Raw genomic sequence first — 17,111 nt, 5'->3', positions numbered from 1 at the left:
GGTCGCTACGGCATCAAATTAGCTCAATTACTCAAGAGAGCTTACGCCTCACTCAACGGTGTTGTGGGTGCAGCAGCATTCATCGCAATCGCATTTGCAGTGCTTTCTATGCTCTATCCGGGTACGTGGGCATGACGGGTTTATGGGACGTCCATGCTGACGCTGGCGTCCAGACAAGCTGATCCAGCTCAAAAACCCTGCACAGACCGAAGCAAGAGACTTTCACCTTCTGTCAGCACGCGTTGCTTCTCTGAAGGATGCACACGACCTCCTCAAAGCTCACGTCAAGCAGACGCATGAAGCCTTTGAAGACGAGCTGCGAGCGATGAACGACACGCTCTCGCGCGTGCAAAGCCAATCAGAGATATTGTCCAAGATGATGGGAACCACTGTCGAAGAAAACGGACAGCTCAAGCAATCGTTCGAGCACTTGAACGAGCAAGTGCAAGAACGCTGTACCTCAGATGAGCGCGGCGCGCTGTCTGGCGTTGCAACGCAGCAAGTCAGCGACATGATCAAGCAAGCCATGAAAGAGCAGATGGGCGGGAGCCCAGGGGCGAGCGGAGAGATGCAGACGGCAGCCTCAATGGATGTCTCAGCTGTCTTCGAGACGGTCAAAAGTTCATTGGTAGAGGAGCTCCAAGCGGACATCTACAAAAATAGCAATGGCAACGGATCTCTAAGCCACGATGACGGCATGCGTACCGTGCTTCAGAANGCGGTCCAAAGAGAGGTGGCTATCGCGCAAGACGGCGTCGCTATGTCCGACGTAGCTCTCGCTTCTGCTGGCGCTCGCGTCATCAAGAANTGGACAGGCAAGTCCTTCATCAAGACCACCAATCCCATCAAGAAGTGGTACGCGACCCGTCATCCCTTTCGCCCACCCGAATACGCTATGGATATCGATAGGACTGCCGGNCACTGCTGGGCATTCAANGGAAACAGAACAACGCTCGGCATCCAGTTTGGCGGGCCAGTCTNCATTACACACATCTCGCTCGACCATGCACCTCGTTCGGTCTGGCCAAGCGTCGCTATTGCGCCAAAGGACTTCGAAGTTTGGGGTATACTCAACGACGACACGGACAGACCCTACTGGAACCTCGTGCGTCAGAGCGAAGAACAACGACTTGCCGTGCTCAAATATGGAGACGATCGAGGCAAAATGGTCTATCTGACNAATGGTACCTACACGCCNGCAGATGACTACTTTGGCGCTACCCAGACCTGGCCNATCGTTGCCTCTGCCAANGANCTCAACCTCGCCTACGAGATGATCTTACTCAAGATCACGTCTACCCATGGCGCAGAGAATGGCTGCCTGTACCGCTTCCGCGTGCATGGAGGTCTGAAGTATCGCGAAGGCTTCAACAGAACCTCAATCGTTTAGACTGTGTTGTCGTGCCATTACAAGCTATCTCATGATTCCCATAAACGTTCGCTGAGTGTCAAATTGACAGTCTTTGCTAGATCGTCCGCTTGAGCTAGGGTGACATGCGATCTGAACTTGAGGTTTGCTAATCGGTCGATACTAGTGGGTGCAGCTGCTACGCTCCTTGAAATCAAGCCCATCTGCAGCAGGGTGATGATCTGAGCGTCCACATTGACGGAAGATGCCAGTGACCGATCGTCAACATCGAGAATGGCTTCCAATATTGCAAGCATCCGTCCGAGCGAAAAGAGTTTCGGCCCGAGCTGGAGTTGCGCAAATTTACGCTGTCGAGTGGTCAGCTTTGCTTGATACAAAGTATTCTGCAGCTACCTTTGTCGGCGCTTGGGCTGTCTTGCGCGTTCCACCACCCTTCTTTTTGCGACCACCTTCTGGCTCTTCCACGGCAAACATGCGAACATCGCTCTTGGCGGGATTGTAACTGGCGAAGTAGCTTGCAATGGCGAGGTACCGACCAATGACTGGCAAGGACAGCAAGGGCGACGAGCGTCGCTCTATCGTCGCTTTTTGGGGACTTTTGCTTGGGCTAGCACAGGCGGACGAAGTAGGTGATTGAGTTGCATTGCTTCTTCCCCTCTTGCTCGGCGTCATGTATAGAGGAGATGCTACGATGGGCATCTGTTGGTCGAGAAGTTGGAGCGCTGAACCCGGAGCGGCATCCATGCTGACAAATCGGGTGCCGTAAAGCGCTTCTCTTTCGCGCTCCAGTATATCTTTGATGACGCGATATAGAGCTGAAATATCTGCCGCTATCGAACGGGCCTGTGAGGATGGTAGCAGATCTAGCTTGGCGCGACTTACTATGCAGCTGACTGGCTCGCAGTTGGACATGTGGCCAGACAGCATCACAGATGGCAATCAGCTGGGACAGCTCCAGGCCGACGAGATTCTCATAGATCTGAATGGTCAGCTCGACTAATGGGCGTGCTAGGCGGATTTGGTTCTGATCATCGTCGCTTTGCGAGGCGAGATGCCTATGCAAGATGTTCTTGGCGTCTGCATTCGTCTGTCAGCGAGCTTACGAGAGATGCCGGGGCTCCTGACCTTGCGTCTCTAGCCGATGGATAACAAGATTTTGACTTGGCTCTCTGTAACCCCGTCGCGAAAGCAGCTTGCGCGACGGCAAGGATGAGACAAAGACGGGCACAATGGGCCGCCGGGTCTGCGAAGCTGTATCAGCGCGAGCCAGTGCTACACTATCGACATACCAGCTCGGCAATGCGCACGAGTGAAGAAAAGAGTGGCGTGTCGACGTCGCCAGCGATATCATATAGCAGGTCAGCATGTGTGAAGATGATTGCTCTCGGCAAAGCCCGCTGCTGTTCGGCGAATAGCTGCGAATCCGATCCGAGTGTATGGTCTTGCTCCTGCAGATCAAACACTGTACGAAGACCGTCGCAGAATGCTTGGAATGAGGTGTTGTGGCGAGCAGACTGATTATCTGGCGCGTCCTCGGTGGGCGTTGTCCATTCGACGTGCCATTCATCTGACCGGCTGCGGACGACGTGACAGCCTGATCGTCTTCCATTCCAGAGCTTGACGGCGCCAGACTGAGCACAGAAGGTAAGCGGCCAGGATGCCAGGCCGTTCAGTATTCTGTCGTAGAGCGATGCAGTGGAGCAAATCTCTCGGCAGTCAATCAGACATGTCTTGGGAAGACAATTCTGCACTGCAGGCTTCTGACTGATCGTACAGGCGCGTGGCTCAAGGCAGGCAGCGATCACGTCGATGAGAACGTCAAAGTTATGAGTGACTTCGACCCATACTGAGCTTGACGGCAGGGCGTCGTAGAAGGAGGGGTACGATGTCTGCACGAGCATCGACAGCTCATCAAGCTGAGCGCGAAGTGATGGGAGCGCTTCGCTATATGCTTGTCGGTCCATGCTTGGAGCTGCCAGCCTGAAGGCCTCGCTGTCACGACGTCACGAGCGCGTCAAGTGGACGAGCGCTCACGTCATTGACGTGTCAAACCAGAAAAGAGCGTGCCGGTCGATCCAAGGTGGTCTGCGGCTCAGGCGCACTGGGTCCGGCGTCGTCCAGATGGATCGCTTCGCTGGACAAGCACCTGAGCCCACGGGCGTGCTCGTGCCGGGCATGGACGTGCTGGAGACTTGGCAGTTCTGCAGCCCCATCATCGACCAACTGTTGACAGCCCCGACTGCTCCACTCAACTATGCGACCTACATGGCAGTCTACACCGCACTTCACAACTGCAGACAGCAGGCACCGACCCAGGGCCAGTTCCTCTGGGGAGACTTCCCTCTTGGCCCGCTCGGCGATCCCTTTGGCGCAGAGAGGCCCCTCTATGGCTCGGGCGATGTCATCTTCCTGTGTCTCTGTAACAAGCTACAGCGCCACTGTCATCGCGTCGCCCATCAAGCTCGCACGCTGACTGGTGTGGCTCTGTTGCGCTACTACATGACACATTGGCAGAGTTATACATCCTCCACCAAGAAGCTTAGCAGGTCAGCATCCTAAGTCCATGGATTCGCAAAGGTTCTGACCCTGACGGCGTTCATCTCGTAGTATATTCGCCTATCTCGACCGGCACAGGGAACACCCGACGACAGAGATGCACTCTGTCTCTGCCAAAGAGGTCCATTGCCTGCTTGACAAGCGATGCATTTCTCACATGCGCGTTGCAGGCTGCTTATATGAATTGGCTGCGGCTTGTCGTCGACGTCTTGCCATTTGATGATATACGACAAGATCTTGGCGACGGCGTTGTTGACCCACAGGGCCGGCAGCTCATCAACGACTGGCTCGACAGTCTCAACGATATTCGCAGGACCGTGGCTGGCGCGGCAAGACGGGTTGCTGCAAGCGAAGACTGATCGCCCACTGTGCTTATTTATACTCAGTTGATGTATAGCCACGCAAGCCTTTGTTGTGCTAAGCCTGTAGATCAGACAGATTGCATGTATTATACACTGCTGGTGCACATTCCTCATTACTGATAATTTCCGGGCATCGGACGCTCCTTTTCCCTATGTGCGCTCGCACGAGACGCCCGTCCAGACTGGCTTGCATCCTGTGAGGAAGCAGCTGTGACTGTTGAGATGGGCGGCGTGTGCGTGCCATTGGACCGTGCCGGCTGAGTGTACGAAGGGTATGGTAAAGATGTGCTGCCTGCCCCCGGAGTGCCAGGCGCTGGCATACTGCCGGGCTGTTGCATTGGCGAGCTGTATCCAAAGGGCATAGATGACATGAAAGGCACCGTTCCCTGTTGACCGAACGCGCCAGGCTGTTGGCCGAACGCACCGGGCTGCTGGCCGAAAGAAGACATTGCAGCCATGAAAGCCTGCTGCGCTGCCATCATCGCCATTTGTTGCTGCATCATTGCATTTTGATCGTAGCCTGCGCCTGGTGCTGGCATGCCAGGCATGCCGGCAAAAGGCATCATGCCACCCATGAAAGGTGAGCCAAACATGCCCTGTGAGGCCGCAAGCTGCTGCTGTTGTTGCTGTTGCATCAACATCATCTGCTGTTGCTGTTGCTGCTGATATTGGTGCTCGTCAACTTCACGTCTTTGTCTCTCTGTGATGGTCGCGCCCACGCCGCCTTCGCGCTTGCGCTCCCTCTCGTGTTCTGCAATTGCGCCAACCAGTCCGGAACGAGGCGGACCACTCTTGGCTTCGACTTGCACCAGCGGCTGGCCATTTTGACGTGCCCATTGCTCGTGCTGCTTTGCCGTGTTACCAGTCTGATTGGCTGCGCCAAGCAGACCATGTGGATTGATGCCAGCCGAATTGCCCATGACGGTCATCGGTCGGCCGTCGCGATCGTAGCCTACTTGCGGCATGCTGCTATTGCGTCCTTGTTGCTGCCATGATGGCAAAGCGGCTGGCTGGCTCATGCTAGCCGAGAGACCAGGAAATCTGACGCCTTGTGAGATAGGCGCAGGTGACGAGCGCTCCGATGCCGGCTGAGAGATCTGACCAGGAGAGTCTCTGTGGTATGCCGTAACCGGCACGCTCGCATTCGAATGGTATGGATCTGCTGCTCTGTAGCTGGACGGTCCACCGGCCTGCTGTCCGGCGAACCTGCCGGGCATCGAGTCGGGCACGCTGGGTTGCCTCTGATCAGGTATCGGCAAGCTAGACTGCCTGGCCTGAGCCGTCGATGGGGGTTGAGCTCGGCTGTCATCATCGCTGTCGTCATCTTGCGGGACACCGTCATCTTCGTCGCTGCTCCAAGAAGCCTTAGCCGGCACCGGAGACTTGCCAGCTGTTCTCCCAGGCTGGGTGCGAGCTGCCGTCGTAGACGACAGATTTGGACCCGCCGCAGCCGCTCGTTCTGCAGTCCTTCTGTTCTGGCCAAACGCGCCGGCCCTGGCAGTCACCGTGCCGAGCGCAACTGCCTTGCTGATCGTCGGCGCAGCAGAGCTCGAAGGCGAGGGTGCACGGAGAGAGGGCTGACGGGCGATACCTTGACTCACTGCTGGCGAGCTGTCTCCGTATAGATCCGGCGAGGAAGGCTCTCGCGTAGCAGCCAATGGGGCACCGAGTAGGCCATCATTGAATCTTGTAGGCGTGACTATCACATATGGGTGAGCTGTGCGGCTTTCCAGCGCTTCGTGCTTACCTTTGTGTGCGATTGACGAGGGCTGTGAGACAGCTGCTTGCCGCGTGACTGAAGGCGGAGTCGCTTGCGCATTACTGTTGATGAACGAGAGCGCAGCTCTGTAATCGTCATCCATCTCGATCGCACCATCCGATGTTTTCGTATCCGATCTTGTAGGACCAGCTAGATCAGAAGAGCTGTCAGACCACTGAAAGCGAGATGTAGCATATGACATACATATTCGAGCAGTTTGCGTCCTCGCATCGCCGCCGGCGATGACATCCGCAGTTCGCGCCTTCGGGAGCTCGGCACGGATCGCGCTTGGGAGCTCCTCGTTCTGCGCGACATTTGACCTGGGAGACGACTGACTAGTAGAGCCAAGCACTGAGCTACTAAGGGCCATGTCCTTTGATACGGACTGAACAGGACTGCGTTCGCGAGAACTGCTGCCGCTCGCGACAGGTGCAGGTACTGGCAGCGCTCGTCGTCCGAAGGTTTCCAGCGACCCGGGTAGCGGTCGATTTGACGTGTGAGTGTCAAGCTGTGCCAGGACAGGTCTGGACGACGGCGAGCTGTCTACTGTCTGGGCGGGTACTGGGCTACCCCGGGCAGGCAGCTCCCGACTCGGTTCGGGGACGTAGCTTGCTGAAGGATTGTGGTCCTGCAGACCTTCGTCTTGATCGCCTTGAAGGTCAAGCATGGGCAGCTGATGGGTTGGTACGTGTGGTGCACGATTAGAGTTGTCCTGTTCGGGTGCGGTCTCAAGCTGGCGTAGCGCATCGTCGCGATGCGACGCCTGGACTTCTTCGCTCCTGCCTTGTTGCTCCTCCGGTATGGCACCCTCGCCGATGGCAGGCAGCCCTGTGGCGATTTGGCGATGCTGACGAGCCTGAGCTTGAATATCGGAATCGGTATTCGAGCGTGGCAACGAGCCTAGCGCAGGCTTGCCAGATGACCGCTTCTCAGCAGCTCTGCCGCGCATGCGCTGAACAAGCATATCTTTGAAGCTGGCTTGGATCTCGCGCGGCCTGTTCTCGCGTACGTCGAGATGCTCGACCAATTGTGAATCGAAGAAGAGGCGGTCACGGCTTGGACCGATCGGCACGACAAAGTACTGCGAGATCGGATTGCGAGGATCAAAGACGAACTCGCGCGGTCGTCCATACAGCTGCGCAGATCAAATCAGCTTACGACCTTGCTTATTGCATTGGCTGAAGTCATACCTTGAATGCGTCGCAAAAGCCGGTGATCCAGTCGAGCATCTCGCCCTGACCGCCTTCCGCTGGCATTGCAAGTATGTAGTTCTGACCCGACTCGCGGCTACCTGACCTAGCAAGGTAATGTGCATGATGCAGCTTGCTCGGCTGCTCGCCCGTCTCGTCCCATTCGGCGCAGGCCTCAACTTTGAAGATATTGGTCGCATCGACGAGCTGCGGGACTTCGGGATAGACCGACGCACAGTACCATGCTTGCGAAAGAGTCATGAATGGTCGTTTCGCCTTGCGCGAAGCGTAAAGATAAGCAGTGCCGGTGGAGACTTCGGGCTCGCCTTCGGACGATAGCTGGCTGAGACTTGCGCTACGCGTCATGCTGGGCAACAGACTTCGGCGTTTCTTCTCCGGCGGATTCTCGTGCAGGACCAAGCGGACAAGTTGCCATTCTGTCTCGCCGGGGAGACGAACGTTGACCATTCTGTGCTGCGCGTCAATGGATATAGTAGCAACATGTCTGGAAACTCACCCGTCCATTACCCCCTTGGTGAGCGGAGATGCGCGTTGACCGAACCCTCGAAGACCCAGCAGCGTTCCTGTGAAGACTTCTGCGAGGCGGCCAAGTTCCCAAGAAGCAAGTCGCAAGTTGTTCATCCATCTAGTCATTTTGGCGTCAGTCTCGCAGGCAAACAGGATTCTATTCGAGCCGGCAGTGTTGAGGGCAAAGACAAATTGGAACTGTTCTTCCGGGCGAGCCAGCACTACGAACGCATCTGTGATCTTGATGTAGACCGGTGGTATGGTCGTGTTATTGCGGGCAGCCTCTTCCATATCGCGAACGTTCCAAAGCGATAGCTCAGAGCCTGTGAGCTGCATGAAGAAGCGATCCCATGCTGAGCCAGAGGCTGCTGCGTCGATCGATCCATCAGGTCTCGACTCGTCTCGCTTCCATACATAGCCTTCCGTGTAGAATTTGCGACTGGACAATAAGCTGATGACGCGATTCATGTCGTGTACTGCACCAACGCCATTAGGTGCAACGCCTCGGCGCGAGCCCTCGCTCGTTCTTGGCGGCGTAGGCGCGACCAGAGTGCCCGAGCTCTGCGACCGTGGCGTAGATGGACTCGGCGCTTGACGCTGCGAGTAGTTACTGCCTGCTGTTGCGCGTCCATTGATAGGCTTGCTGAATGCGTTTGCCCCCGTATCGAGCGATGATTGTCGCTTCATGGTCCGTGAAACATCGTCGGTATCTGGGCCATACTGCTCGGGGGCTGGACTTCCGCCGACTGAGATTCGTTTACTGTCACGCTTGGCCGCTCGGCCTTTAAGGGACGAGAACATGTCGGCGTCGTCGGTTGCCTCTCTTGACACAGATCGAGACTGCTGAGAAAATGGGCCCTCTAGGAGACTACTCGTTGATTTTGATCTGCTCTGTCTGACGCGTATGTCTGCAGATCTAGAGGCTTGGGCAAGATTAGACGCAGATGACGCTATAGAAAGTCTGCGCGGTGAATAAGACGCCGAAGGAGGCTCCTGTAGCTGGCTGCCTGTCGAATTATGCGACGACGAATTGCCTGCTCGAGGGCGAGTCTGACTCGCCTCTTCGTAGGATCCGGCGCACGCTTCGTGAGTATCAAGCTCTGATGCTTGGTCACTGCCCAGATAATCCGAGCGAGAAGCAGGCAATTGCAGCGCACTCTGGTACGTTGGCGGAAGTTGAGGAAAGCCGAACGGAGTGAGATGCGATGTATCGAGAGCAAAGAGATCGCGTGCGTGGTTTGATCTGGCAAAGTCAGAAGACTGCTGCAAGTCCGGGTGGTCCGGCTGAAGGTCGGCTTTAGATTGCTCACAGTATTGACCGCTGGTCGTCTCAAGCCTTTGACGAGCAGCAGCAGGTAGATCTAGATATCCAGATGAACGCGAGCTTCTGTCTGATGAGGCTTGTGGCTGAGGAGCGCTAATCTGCTTGCCAAAAGCGGGACTTGCGGACCTATCTCTCCTATGTTTGCTACTGCTGAACAGTCGCGCTAATGGCTTCAAAATCGATGGTGTCGTCGATGTCCTCGTTCGTTGTGCAGGCCTGGAAGTGACAGGCGCTGTCTCACCTGTGCAGAGGCGTCAGCATGCGCAAAGCAGAACTCGCTGCGAGCTTGCCTGACGGACGTGATCCGGCCAAAGATGATGACGAAAGGTCAGAATGTTGCAACGAGATCGAAGGCGGCGCTAAAGCGGGGGATTGGATCGCTGGGCCTCTTGGATCCTCTAAATGCTCTGAATAGACTGATTCGGTGTCACTTAGATCGCCCGGACGAAGTGAGGGCGGATGTAAGCGACGGGGTGGTCGATCGACGGGCGAGAGCGACTTTGGTGAATCAACAGAGAGCTCCTTGAGACTAGCCCGTGACCGAGAGCTTTCGCTTGAGAGTCTGTACGCTAAGACAGCAGAAGTGGCACTTGAAGAAGTGCGCGTATGAATCCGGCTGATAGGACGCTGTCGGTCTGTAAGGTAGTTGACGATGTAATTGACAGAGCTGCGGTCACCGGGTTCCTGGGAGCACAGCGATAGTCGCGAAAGCGTACGGGATAGGCTCTGATTATCAACAGTCAAATGTCTCGAGGGAATTCGAGCAAGAGCAGCTTCAGCAGCTTGCGCGACAATATGCGATGATTCTTGCAGAGGTGGGCGGGACTGTCTGTGCTGAAGCTTGCGTTCGTCAAGATCAGTGAGATAAAGGTCGTCTGCTGGCAGCGACTGACTGTAGAACGGCAGTGGTGTACACGCTTTAGAATAGCGTGCACTCGATAGCCTGCCTCTAGGATGCTCAGAAGCAGGCACAGCGCTCGCAGAGCTTATGCGGCCAATTGGCGTTGCTAAGCTCTCTGGAGGCGATCTCCTTGCGCTGTCTAGCCCAAAATCCGTACGGAGCGGAGAGATGGGCTGATTGCGATGGACCGCTGTCGGTGTCGTCCGAGCGTCGGCAGGCTTGTGCGAAACAGCCTGTGCGCGTACGCTCTCTGACCAAAGAGGTCTTTGCTGTGCTGGCTGTTCTGCACCGTTTGGCAACGCCTCGGGGCCCTGACTGTCGAGCTGGCGACCCAAGAAAGTCTCGAGACCGCTCGCTCGAGTGTCGGACTGGGTTGGCTCTGGCAAGCCAGCGGGCTTCGGAGGCCCTGTCCACAAAGGCAACGGTGATGCTGTGAAGTCAGAATTCTCACGAGCAACTTGCTTGACGAGATCGGGCTTCCCGTTGTATTCATTATTCGCGTGAACGGCCAGAACTTTGCTATCGTCTTGCTCGCTCTGATCTTCCCGCTGTCTGCTGTCCGAGGCATTGCTCGACACAGACTCTGCCATGCCGGAGTAGCATCGTTGATCCATTCGCGCTTGCGATGGCTCTCGGCAACCTGGTCGCGGTACAGCCAGGCCAACTTTGGCTGATTCAAAGCTTGGCGCTCGACGAAGAGGGAGCGCCAAAGGTCTCGGTGGCAGGGGAATGGGCGCAGTCTTGAGATTCAGAGTCTGACGATGCTGAGCTGGTGATCTGGCCCCACTCATCGCGCTCGAAGGCCGACTGTACGACTGCGTAGCTCGCCTGGGCGGCGGTGGGGGCGATACGAGTGCGGCCGTCGTCTGCCTGCCCTCCCTCTTGGCGTTCCAGGCGATCACATCGTCTCTTATGGCTCGATGCGGCTCACTTTGTCGCTTGTCTGGCGATACCGGCTTCGCGCGCTCGACGGGTATCATCGTATAGCGGTTAGTCGATCCGGATAGCTGTTGTGTCGGCGCCGGCCGTACACTTTGCATGTCCTTTGCTGCTACAGTTGCCGAAGCCGGTCCTTTCGAGCCCAGGACTGACATACGCTGGCTGCCTGATGTCGCCGCAGGAGGTGCCGTTAGATACTTGACCTGTTGCTCGAATGACGCCTCGTCGTCTGCGTTGTAAGCGGCCAATCGTCTCGACTGCCTCAGGGACCCTGCATCGCTGTTGGCTTTGCGCAGTCGACCGCTCGTCCGATACTGTCCGCCGTGCGAGCCGTCACGCCTGATGCGGCTGCCCTCTGAGATGTAGCCGTCTGGCTCCATCGCAGGCTCACTCTTGGTCGACACAACGCTCGCTCGTCTGCCCGACATAGCCTCCGTTGGCACGCTTCCTGATCTGAAGCAGACAAACTTCACATCGCAACAAGGCATCGTCTCAGGGGAGTGGTGACGCTCGTCTCAAGTCTGCCACTAGCGACCGATGTAGGACCGCGTTTCCTCGCAACAGCTCAGTCAGCTCAGCTCAGGTCAATGAAGTTCAAGTCGATCATCAAGCTTTGGTACAAGGATCCGGAAGAAGAGAAGCACCTAGCCCAGGAAAGGCTGCGTCGTCAGGCATTGACCGTCGTATCGCCCGTTGAGCAATCGCCTCGTTCGCCCTCGGTCGTCGACGAATTTGTGCCGCCAAAAAAAAGCTTGACTGACAAGCAGTGGAGAAGACTCAGCGAGCTAGGCGACGCACTCGGTAAGCCGCCAGCCTGAAGGAACCATAGCAGACGGTTTAAGCCCGCGCGCGCAGATCAACCGCACGAACCATTCGCGCCCTTGCCACCCATTGAGACATCATCCAGATCCTCGCAACATGCAAGGACACCTTCGGCTTTACTGAACCTGCTACGACAGAACGCCAGCTCTATCACGCTCAACGAGGTCGCATCGGAGACCGGACCGCGTACACGAGCTCGTTCTGCTAGCGATCTCTTGCACGTGACGCGTCTACGCTCGTCTGCGAGCTCATCAGACGGTCGGCGTGGACGTCCTTACAGTATGATAGAGCCATGGCATGCTATCGCTGCCCGACACAGCAGAGGATCATCCCTTCAGAAGCTAAGCGATTTTGACAAGATTACGCCGCGCGAAGTCATCGTCTTTGGTTCCTCGCTTGCGCCGGCAGCTTCAGATGTGGTAGATAGCGCTCTACAGGGCGATTCGACACCATCAGTGCCCGTAATTGTCCAAGAAGATACCCCTCACTCTTTGCCCACTCTCGACCCGATCGATACTCTTGCCGATGATCTCTCGACGCAGACAGCCGTCAGGTCTCGCTCTCGCACGCGCTCTATACGCATGAGTATCAATCGCCGTTTGTCTAGCATCTCTTTGTTCGGTCACCGCAAGCGCTCTGCCGAAGATCGACGCGCAGTCTCTTTGCTGACAGAGCGTGACTCATCACCCGTGTCACCCAAGCGGCCAACTTCCGAACGCGCTGCGAGCGTCACGGATGACGTCACCGTGCCCATCAGAACGACGAAGATCTCTCTTGCCAAGAAGATCGGCAAGCGACTTAGCTCGAGTCATCTGTCCTTTGCGCGCAACTCCACGCCAGATGCCGATCTTGCTCAATTAGTGCCACCACCCTATGCGACTGATATGCCTGCGGTGCCTTCCGTACCTGCTGAATTTGCATCAGATCAAGAGACTCGCGAGATCACTGAGCAGCAAGAGCAACGTGCCTCTCCATCAGGATCGCCTGCGTTGTCCGATACGACCACAAGTATGCAAGTGACTGAGCCCGCAGAGCTGGATGAAGATCCCTCCTTTTATCGCGACGAGAATGACAAGCGGTTGTCGGCCCGACGCTCACTACCTCTGCCAGGCGAAGATGCGCCCGAGAGTCCAATGGATGCTCAAGCCACAGTCGGATCGGACCCTCGACCCTCAGCAGTCGATCTGGGTAGCCTGTCTACGCGTCCACTTTCCGAGATAATCACAAAATCCAACAGACGTGTGAGCTTCATACCCCCTCGACCGGCATCTGTCATGGCAGACATCATACAGGAGCCCTTATCGATCGCACCCATGATCGTCGACAGCGACACCAATACGATGCAGCCACCACGCATCAGTATCGAGCCCCCCTCTGATGCGGGACACAGTGCTGGCGAGCATGACGATGTCTGGGGCAACTCGGAAGCGCTTCAAAGTCACGAAAGACTCTCGAGCTTTAGTGATTAAATGTGCATGCGGGTATACGAGATGACAACGTGAATGACAATTAATCGGGTTGTTGCTCTATGCTTCGTAGTCCGTTTCGAGGAACTGCTTGAACGTCTTGAGCTCTGGGTATTCCTTGCGCAGCTCGTCGATATTGACTTTATAGCCTTGTGTATTGAAGAGATAGACCATCTTGCGCAGATCGCCGACAAGGCTCAGCAGGAGCCAAGTAACGATGCGATATGTCGTCGGTAGCTCCGTCCCTTTTGTCTCTTTGAAGATCGTCCTGATCTGATCGGGGGTCAGACTGTCGCCTGCGAGCGGTAGCGTCCGATTTTTGTACTTTTCTGGCGTCTCGAATGCAAGCGCCGCAAAGTGGCCAACGTCGGCGACTGCGACGTACTTGAGCTCGCGCTTGACGTCTCTGGTGAGCATGGTCGAGAATATCTTGCCCTGAAAGGTGCTTTGGCAGTAATTGAAGTTCTCCATAAAGGCAACGGGGTGGAGAATGGTGAGGGCGAGTTCAGGATACGTTTGCTGGGTATACTTCTCGATTACTCGCTTGGTCTCAAAGCTGCGAGCAAGAGGGTCAGTGTCGTCCATTTGAAGCAAGAGTGCGAGCTCACTGCGGGACCTTTGTGTCTTCGAGGCCGCCCATCTCGACTGAAGAATAGACGAGCAGCTTCACTTGGTGCTTCGCGGCGTGATCCGCGATCGATTTGCCCTGGGCGACTTCATTGGCGCCCGCATCTTGGACGCTGAACACGCCGTACAAGCCATTGTGTCCGGCGCGTTGAGCTGCTTCCTCGAAGATGGGCCCAACATTGTCCATATTGCCTTGGATCACGCTGACACCGGCGAGCTTGGACAAGGCTTGCGACTTGCTGCTTGACGCGTTGCGACTGACTGCGTACAGATCGAATGGCAGCTCTCTCTTGCTTGCCTCTGCATCTTTGTTGTCCTGCTGTAGCTTGGCAAGCACAGCGCCGCCTTGTTTGCCGGTAGCGCCGAAAATGAGAATCGCTCTCGTTGACATGATTGTGATGGTGCTGATGCTCACTACTGGCGTATGCGTGTATACGACGTGTATGTGTGTGCCAAGAGGGATCAGATGGAGCCGTCTTTATAGCTGCAACAGGTAAGGATTGCTGCCTAAGCAAGCAGGCCACCGGGATGCTTATCCCCTGCATATGTCCGAGTGTCCGTCGAGCTTATCGGGCCAGACCGCCCTGGCAAGCCTGCTGCTTTCCTTGCTGACTGACTGCCCACAGCTGACTGCATCCTTCTCTGACATCCCATTCCGCGCAGAGATGATTCAGCAAGCACCGAAGGTCAGCTCGTCGTCGGGCTTATCGTCCTCGGCACGATACGAAGTTGCTGAAATCGCTGCTCCTCGACCGACATGTCATCAGTGGGTCTGCATGGCTCACCGACGCCGGATCATCGCTCAACGGATGATCAAGGCTGGCTAGACTGGGCAAAGGGCAAGCTGTCTGGGGCCAAAAAGAGCAAGCCCGCCCACCGCAAGTCACCCGCCAAGCCGAGGCCCAAATCAGTGAAAGCCAGCCACAAGATCAAGCAGTTTCCGACCTCTACGATCTACTGGGAACCCACACCCGGTGACGGTCAGTACAGTCAGTTCGTCAAGACTCATACATACGATCCTCGAGTCGTTGAGCCTAAGCCTGCAAAAGTCTGGTGGACCGCCCGTCCTGGCGACGGTGCCTACAAGCCAGCGCCTGTTCCGGTCAAGCACAGTCTGTCGAAGATGGCTGCTCTGCCGGCGGCGTCTCACTCCCCCCTGACGCAACATCAAGTCAGTAAAGCCGCGCAGCATACCTTCAGTGCCAAGAAAGCGACTACATCGCCCGAGCCACCGCGTAAAAGCTCCGCTTCCAAGGCTGCGTCGGTCGCAACAAAGTCTTTAGACATGCATCATAGCGCTTCAAGCGCTTCACGTCACGCCACATCACCCCCTCATGTCGCGAGCCAGGCCAGCATTACTCTTCGCAGCGATGGCAGACCTCGTATCTCTACTATATCGCACCAGGTGTCAAAATCTCTGCCCTCCGGAGGACTTGCCACGAGAGCGACGGGCCCATCTGTGAGCTCTAGGACATCGGCCCAGCCAGCGCGACCCGTCTGCAGCGTCAATTGTACGCCCTCGCATACAGCCACGTCTTATAGCGCACTGTCAAATGCGAAATCCAAAGCGTCTGCACAGACTAGTGTTCGCCCAGCCCTGAGCGGACCGCCCGAGGCTGTTCGGCAGACTCATCATCCACTTACTATACATGACAGTGCGTCGTCCGCCCGATTCGGGCCCGCCGGGCAATTGCAGGCGCAATCTCATACACACAGCTCGTCGGCAGCTACTAGCGGCGCCAGTGTGAGCAGAAGTGAGACGATTCCTAAGGTACGTAGTCAGCTCCTCATCATACCTTGTCTTATGAATTGCACAGCATAAGAACGAAGCAGCATCTGCCTCGTCGCGGCCTGCTTCCCAGCTTACTATTCATCCGTCAGCCTTACAAGACAGCTCGATATCTCTGCGCACCGGTCACCCACCAATCGCGTCGGCAGGATCAGCAATCGCGAGTGGTGCCACCAATGCAAGCGCGACTCGAGCGTCGTCTTTGATCACATCAGTCACAGGCTCGCAAGGTCTGAGGTCGTCTCAGACTGCACGCAGATCGGATATGTCCTCCGCTGACTCTCAGACGAACATTGTGCAGACTTCGGCTCAAGGCGGTGCGAGATCAGCAGCCCACGACAGTTCCTCTGGCCTGAATCGCTCTGGCAGCGGTCAGAGCCATGCGACTACGACAACATTCAGCAGAGACATGCAATCGTTGCCAGGCGCAAGCGGTCCTTCGTCGGATGCATCCGCCGGTGCCCTGCCCTCTGAGCCATCCGGCTCCAATAGCCGTTCCAACAGTACGATAGGCTTGATCTCTATCAGCACGATGTCGCAAGGAGGCTTGTCGGAGGCTACCGTAACGCGCCCGAGCGGTGGCTCACACGAGCGCCATGTTTCCACACGAATGACAGTACCTATGCCATCGCCCAGCGGCCCGGAGCCTGCAAAGCAGTCTTCGCTGGCTGTCAAGTATACGTGGGCCTTCAGCAGCGGTAGCAGCCCTACAAGTACAGCGACACCGACTGAAGGACGCGAACACGGCGGATTGTCGCCGAGCATCGTCAGCTTCAGTAGATCAGATATATCATTGGCGACCTCGCGCACATCTGACGCCGTACTGTTCACAATGCTGTCGTCGATGATCGACGGCTCAGATAGACCAGACATCGCTGGCAGTACGCCAGCGACAACGTCTATGGGATTGCCTACGCAAGCCAGCCCGGCATCTGACTCAAAGAGCGACGGTGCGAGCAAAACAGATGTCGATCCTACGCCCGACGGAGACACAAGCCCTACTTCCGAGGCACTGACTGCTAGCTCCACATTAGGATCCATAAGCGATGTCCCCAAAGAAACACCCGCTGATGACATCGACAGAGCTATCGAGCCTACAGATCTGCTATCATCTGAATCTTTGCAACCCACCGGCATCCTCGCATCTGACTCGGCCGGAATCACTCCAGCCTCAATCGTAGACTCTGACAGCCCGACCGAGACAAGCGTTATCGCTGGCGATGACGTCCCCGCGGCAACGCTCGATGCCTCGCCCCAGCCAGAGGCAACACCTAGCGATGTGCCAGGCGATGAGACCGACAGTGACACGAACACCGACCCCACAGACGCCGATGTACCGGCTGACCCTGCTCAAGCGCCGGACATGAGCATTGCGCCCCATTCGGAGCCTGAGGAGACGCCAACTGACGACGCTGAGCCTGAAGATGCGTCTGGAGACCCAGTGTCTTCTCCTGATCCGCCAGAGGATACACCAGAAGC

The 17,111-nt window shown here is 56.5% G+C and overlaps 6 protein-coding genes across 6 annotated transcripts; 3 read left to right on the top strand and 3 right to left on the bottom strand.

Annotated features, from left to right (window-relative positions):
* Positions 1–1,419: 1,419 nt before the first annotated feature.
* L969DRAFT_92129 (uncharacterized protein) lies at positions 1,420–3,333 on the bottom strand (the record flags this gene model as incomplete). Its single annotated transcript, XM_014715799.1, has 5 exons — positions 1,420–1,716; positions 1,763–2,199; positions 2,252–2,446; positions 2,495–2,612; positions 2,659–3,333. 5 exons carry the CDS (start codon positions 3,331–3,333, stop codon positions 1,420–1,422), a joined length of 1,722 nt encoding a protein of 573 aa, XP_014571285.1.
* Positions 3,334–3,409: 76 nt separating this feature from the next.
* On the top strand, positions 3,410–4,391 carry L969DRAFT_84572 (uncharacterized protein). Its single transcript, XM_014715798.1, has 3 exons — positions 3,410–3,915; positions 3,977–4,046; positions 4,096–4,391. The coding sequence occupies exons 1-3, from the start codon at positions 3,491–3,493 to the stop codon at positions 4,282–4,284; spliced, it is 684 nt and encodes a 227-aa protein (XP_014571284.1). The 5' UTR covers positions 3,410–3,490; the 3' UTR covers positions 4,285–4,391.
* L969DRAFT_608006 (uncharacterized protein) lies at positions 3,931–11,416 on the bottom strand (the record flags this gene model as incomplete). The annotated part of the gene is made up of 6 exons (XM_014715797.1): positions 3,931–5,986; positions 6,035–6,196; positions 6,251–7,181; positions 7,237–7,705; positions 7,754–9,329; positions 9,388–11,416. The coding sequence occupies 6 exons, from the start codon at positions 11,414–11,416 to the stop codon at positions 4,401–4,403; spliced, it is 6,753 nt and encodes a 2,250-aa protein (XP_014571283.1). The 3' UTR covers positions 3,931–4,400.
* Positions 11,417–11,515: 99 nt separating this feature from the next.
* Positions 11,516–13,219, top strand: L969DRAFT_92126 (uncharacterized protein; the record flags this gene model as incomplete). Its single annotated transcript, XM_014715796.1, has 2 exons — positions 11,516–11,729; positions 11,784–13,219. The coding sequence occupies 2 exons, from the start codon at positions 11,516–11,518 to the stop codon at positions 13,217–13,219; spliced, it is 1,650 nt and encodes a 549-aa protein (XP_014571282.1).
* Positions 13,220–13,276: 57 nt separating this feature from the next.
* On the bottom strand, positions 13,277–14,234 carry L969DRAFT_81109 (uncharacterized protein; the record flags this gene model as incomplete). The annotated part of the gene is made up of 2 exons (XM_014715795.1): positions 13,277–13,772; positions 13,825–14,234. The coding sequence occupies 2 exons, from the start codon at positions 14,232–14,234 to the stop codon at positions 13,277–13,279; spliced, it is 906 nt and encodes a 301-aa protein (XP_014571281.1).
* Positions 14,235–14,679: 445 nt separating this feature from the next.
* Positions 14,680–16,524, top strand: L969DRAFT_172027 (uncharacterized protein). Its single transcript, XM_014715794.1, has 3 exons — positions 14,680–15,614; positions 15,661–15,949; positions 16,002–16,524. Exons 1-3 carry the CDS (start codon positions 14,967–14,969, stop codon positions 16,142–16,144), a joined length of 1,080 nt encoding a protein of 359 aa, XP_014571280.1. The 5' UTR covers positions 14,680–14,966; the 3' UTR covers positions 16,145–16,524.
* Positions 16,525–17,111: the final 587 nt, after the last annotated feature.

This window comes from Mixia osmundae, assembly GCF_000708205.1.
Source record: "Mixia osmundae IAM 14324 unplaced genomic scaffold scaffold_1, whole genome shotgun sequence".
In the NCBI taxonomy this organism is placed as follows: domain Eukaryota; kingdom Fungi; phylum Basidiomycota; class Mixiomycetes; order Mixiales; family Mixiaceae; genus Mixia; species Mixia osmundae.
Note: the sequence above shows the minus strand (reverse complement) of the source record. Positions and strands in the feature narration are given on the sequence as shown.

Coding starts and splice junctions, on each gene's coding strand:
- L969DRAFT_84572 (XM_014715798.1), top strand. CDS start 3,491: ATGGATCGCTTCGCTGGACAAGCACCTGAGCCCACGGGCGTGCTCGTG. Junction 3,916..3,976: donor TCCACCAAGAAGCTTAGCAG/GTCAGCATCCTA, acceptor TTCATCTCGTAG/TATATTCGCCTATCTCGACC. Junction 4,047..4,095: donor ACTCTGTCTCTGCCAAAGAG/GTCCATTGCCTG, acceptor TGCGCGTTGCAG/GCTGCTTATATGAATTGGCT.
- L969DRAFT_172027 (XM_014715794.1), top strand. CDS start 14,967: ATGGCTGCTCTGCCGGCGGCGTCTCACTCCCCCCTGACGCAACATCAA. Junction 15,615..15,660: donor GAAGTGAGACGATTCCTAAG/GTACGTAGTCAG, acceptor TGAATTGCACAG/CATAAGAACGAAGCAGCATC. Junction 15,950..16,001: donor GCAGACTTCGGCTCAAGGCG/GTGCGAGATCAG, acceptor TCGCTCTGGCAG/CGGTCAGAGCCATGCGACTA.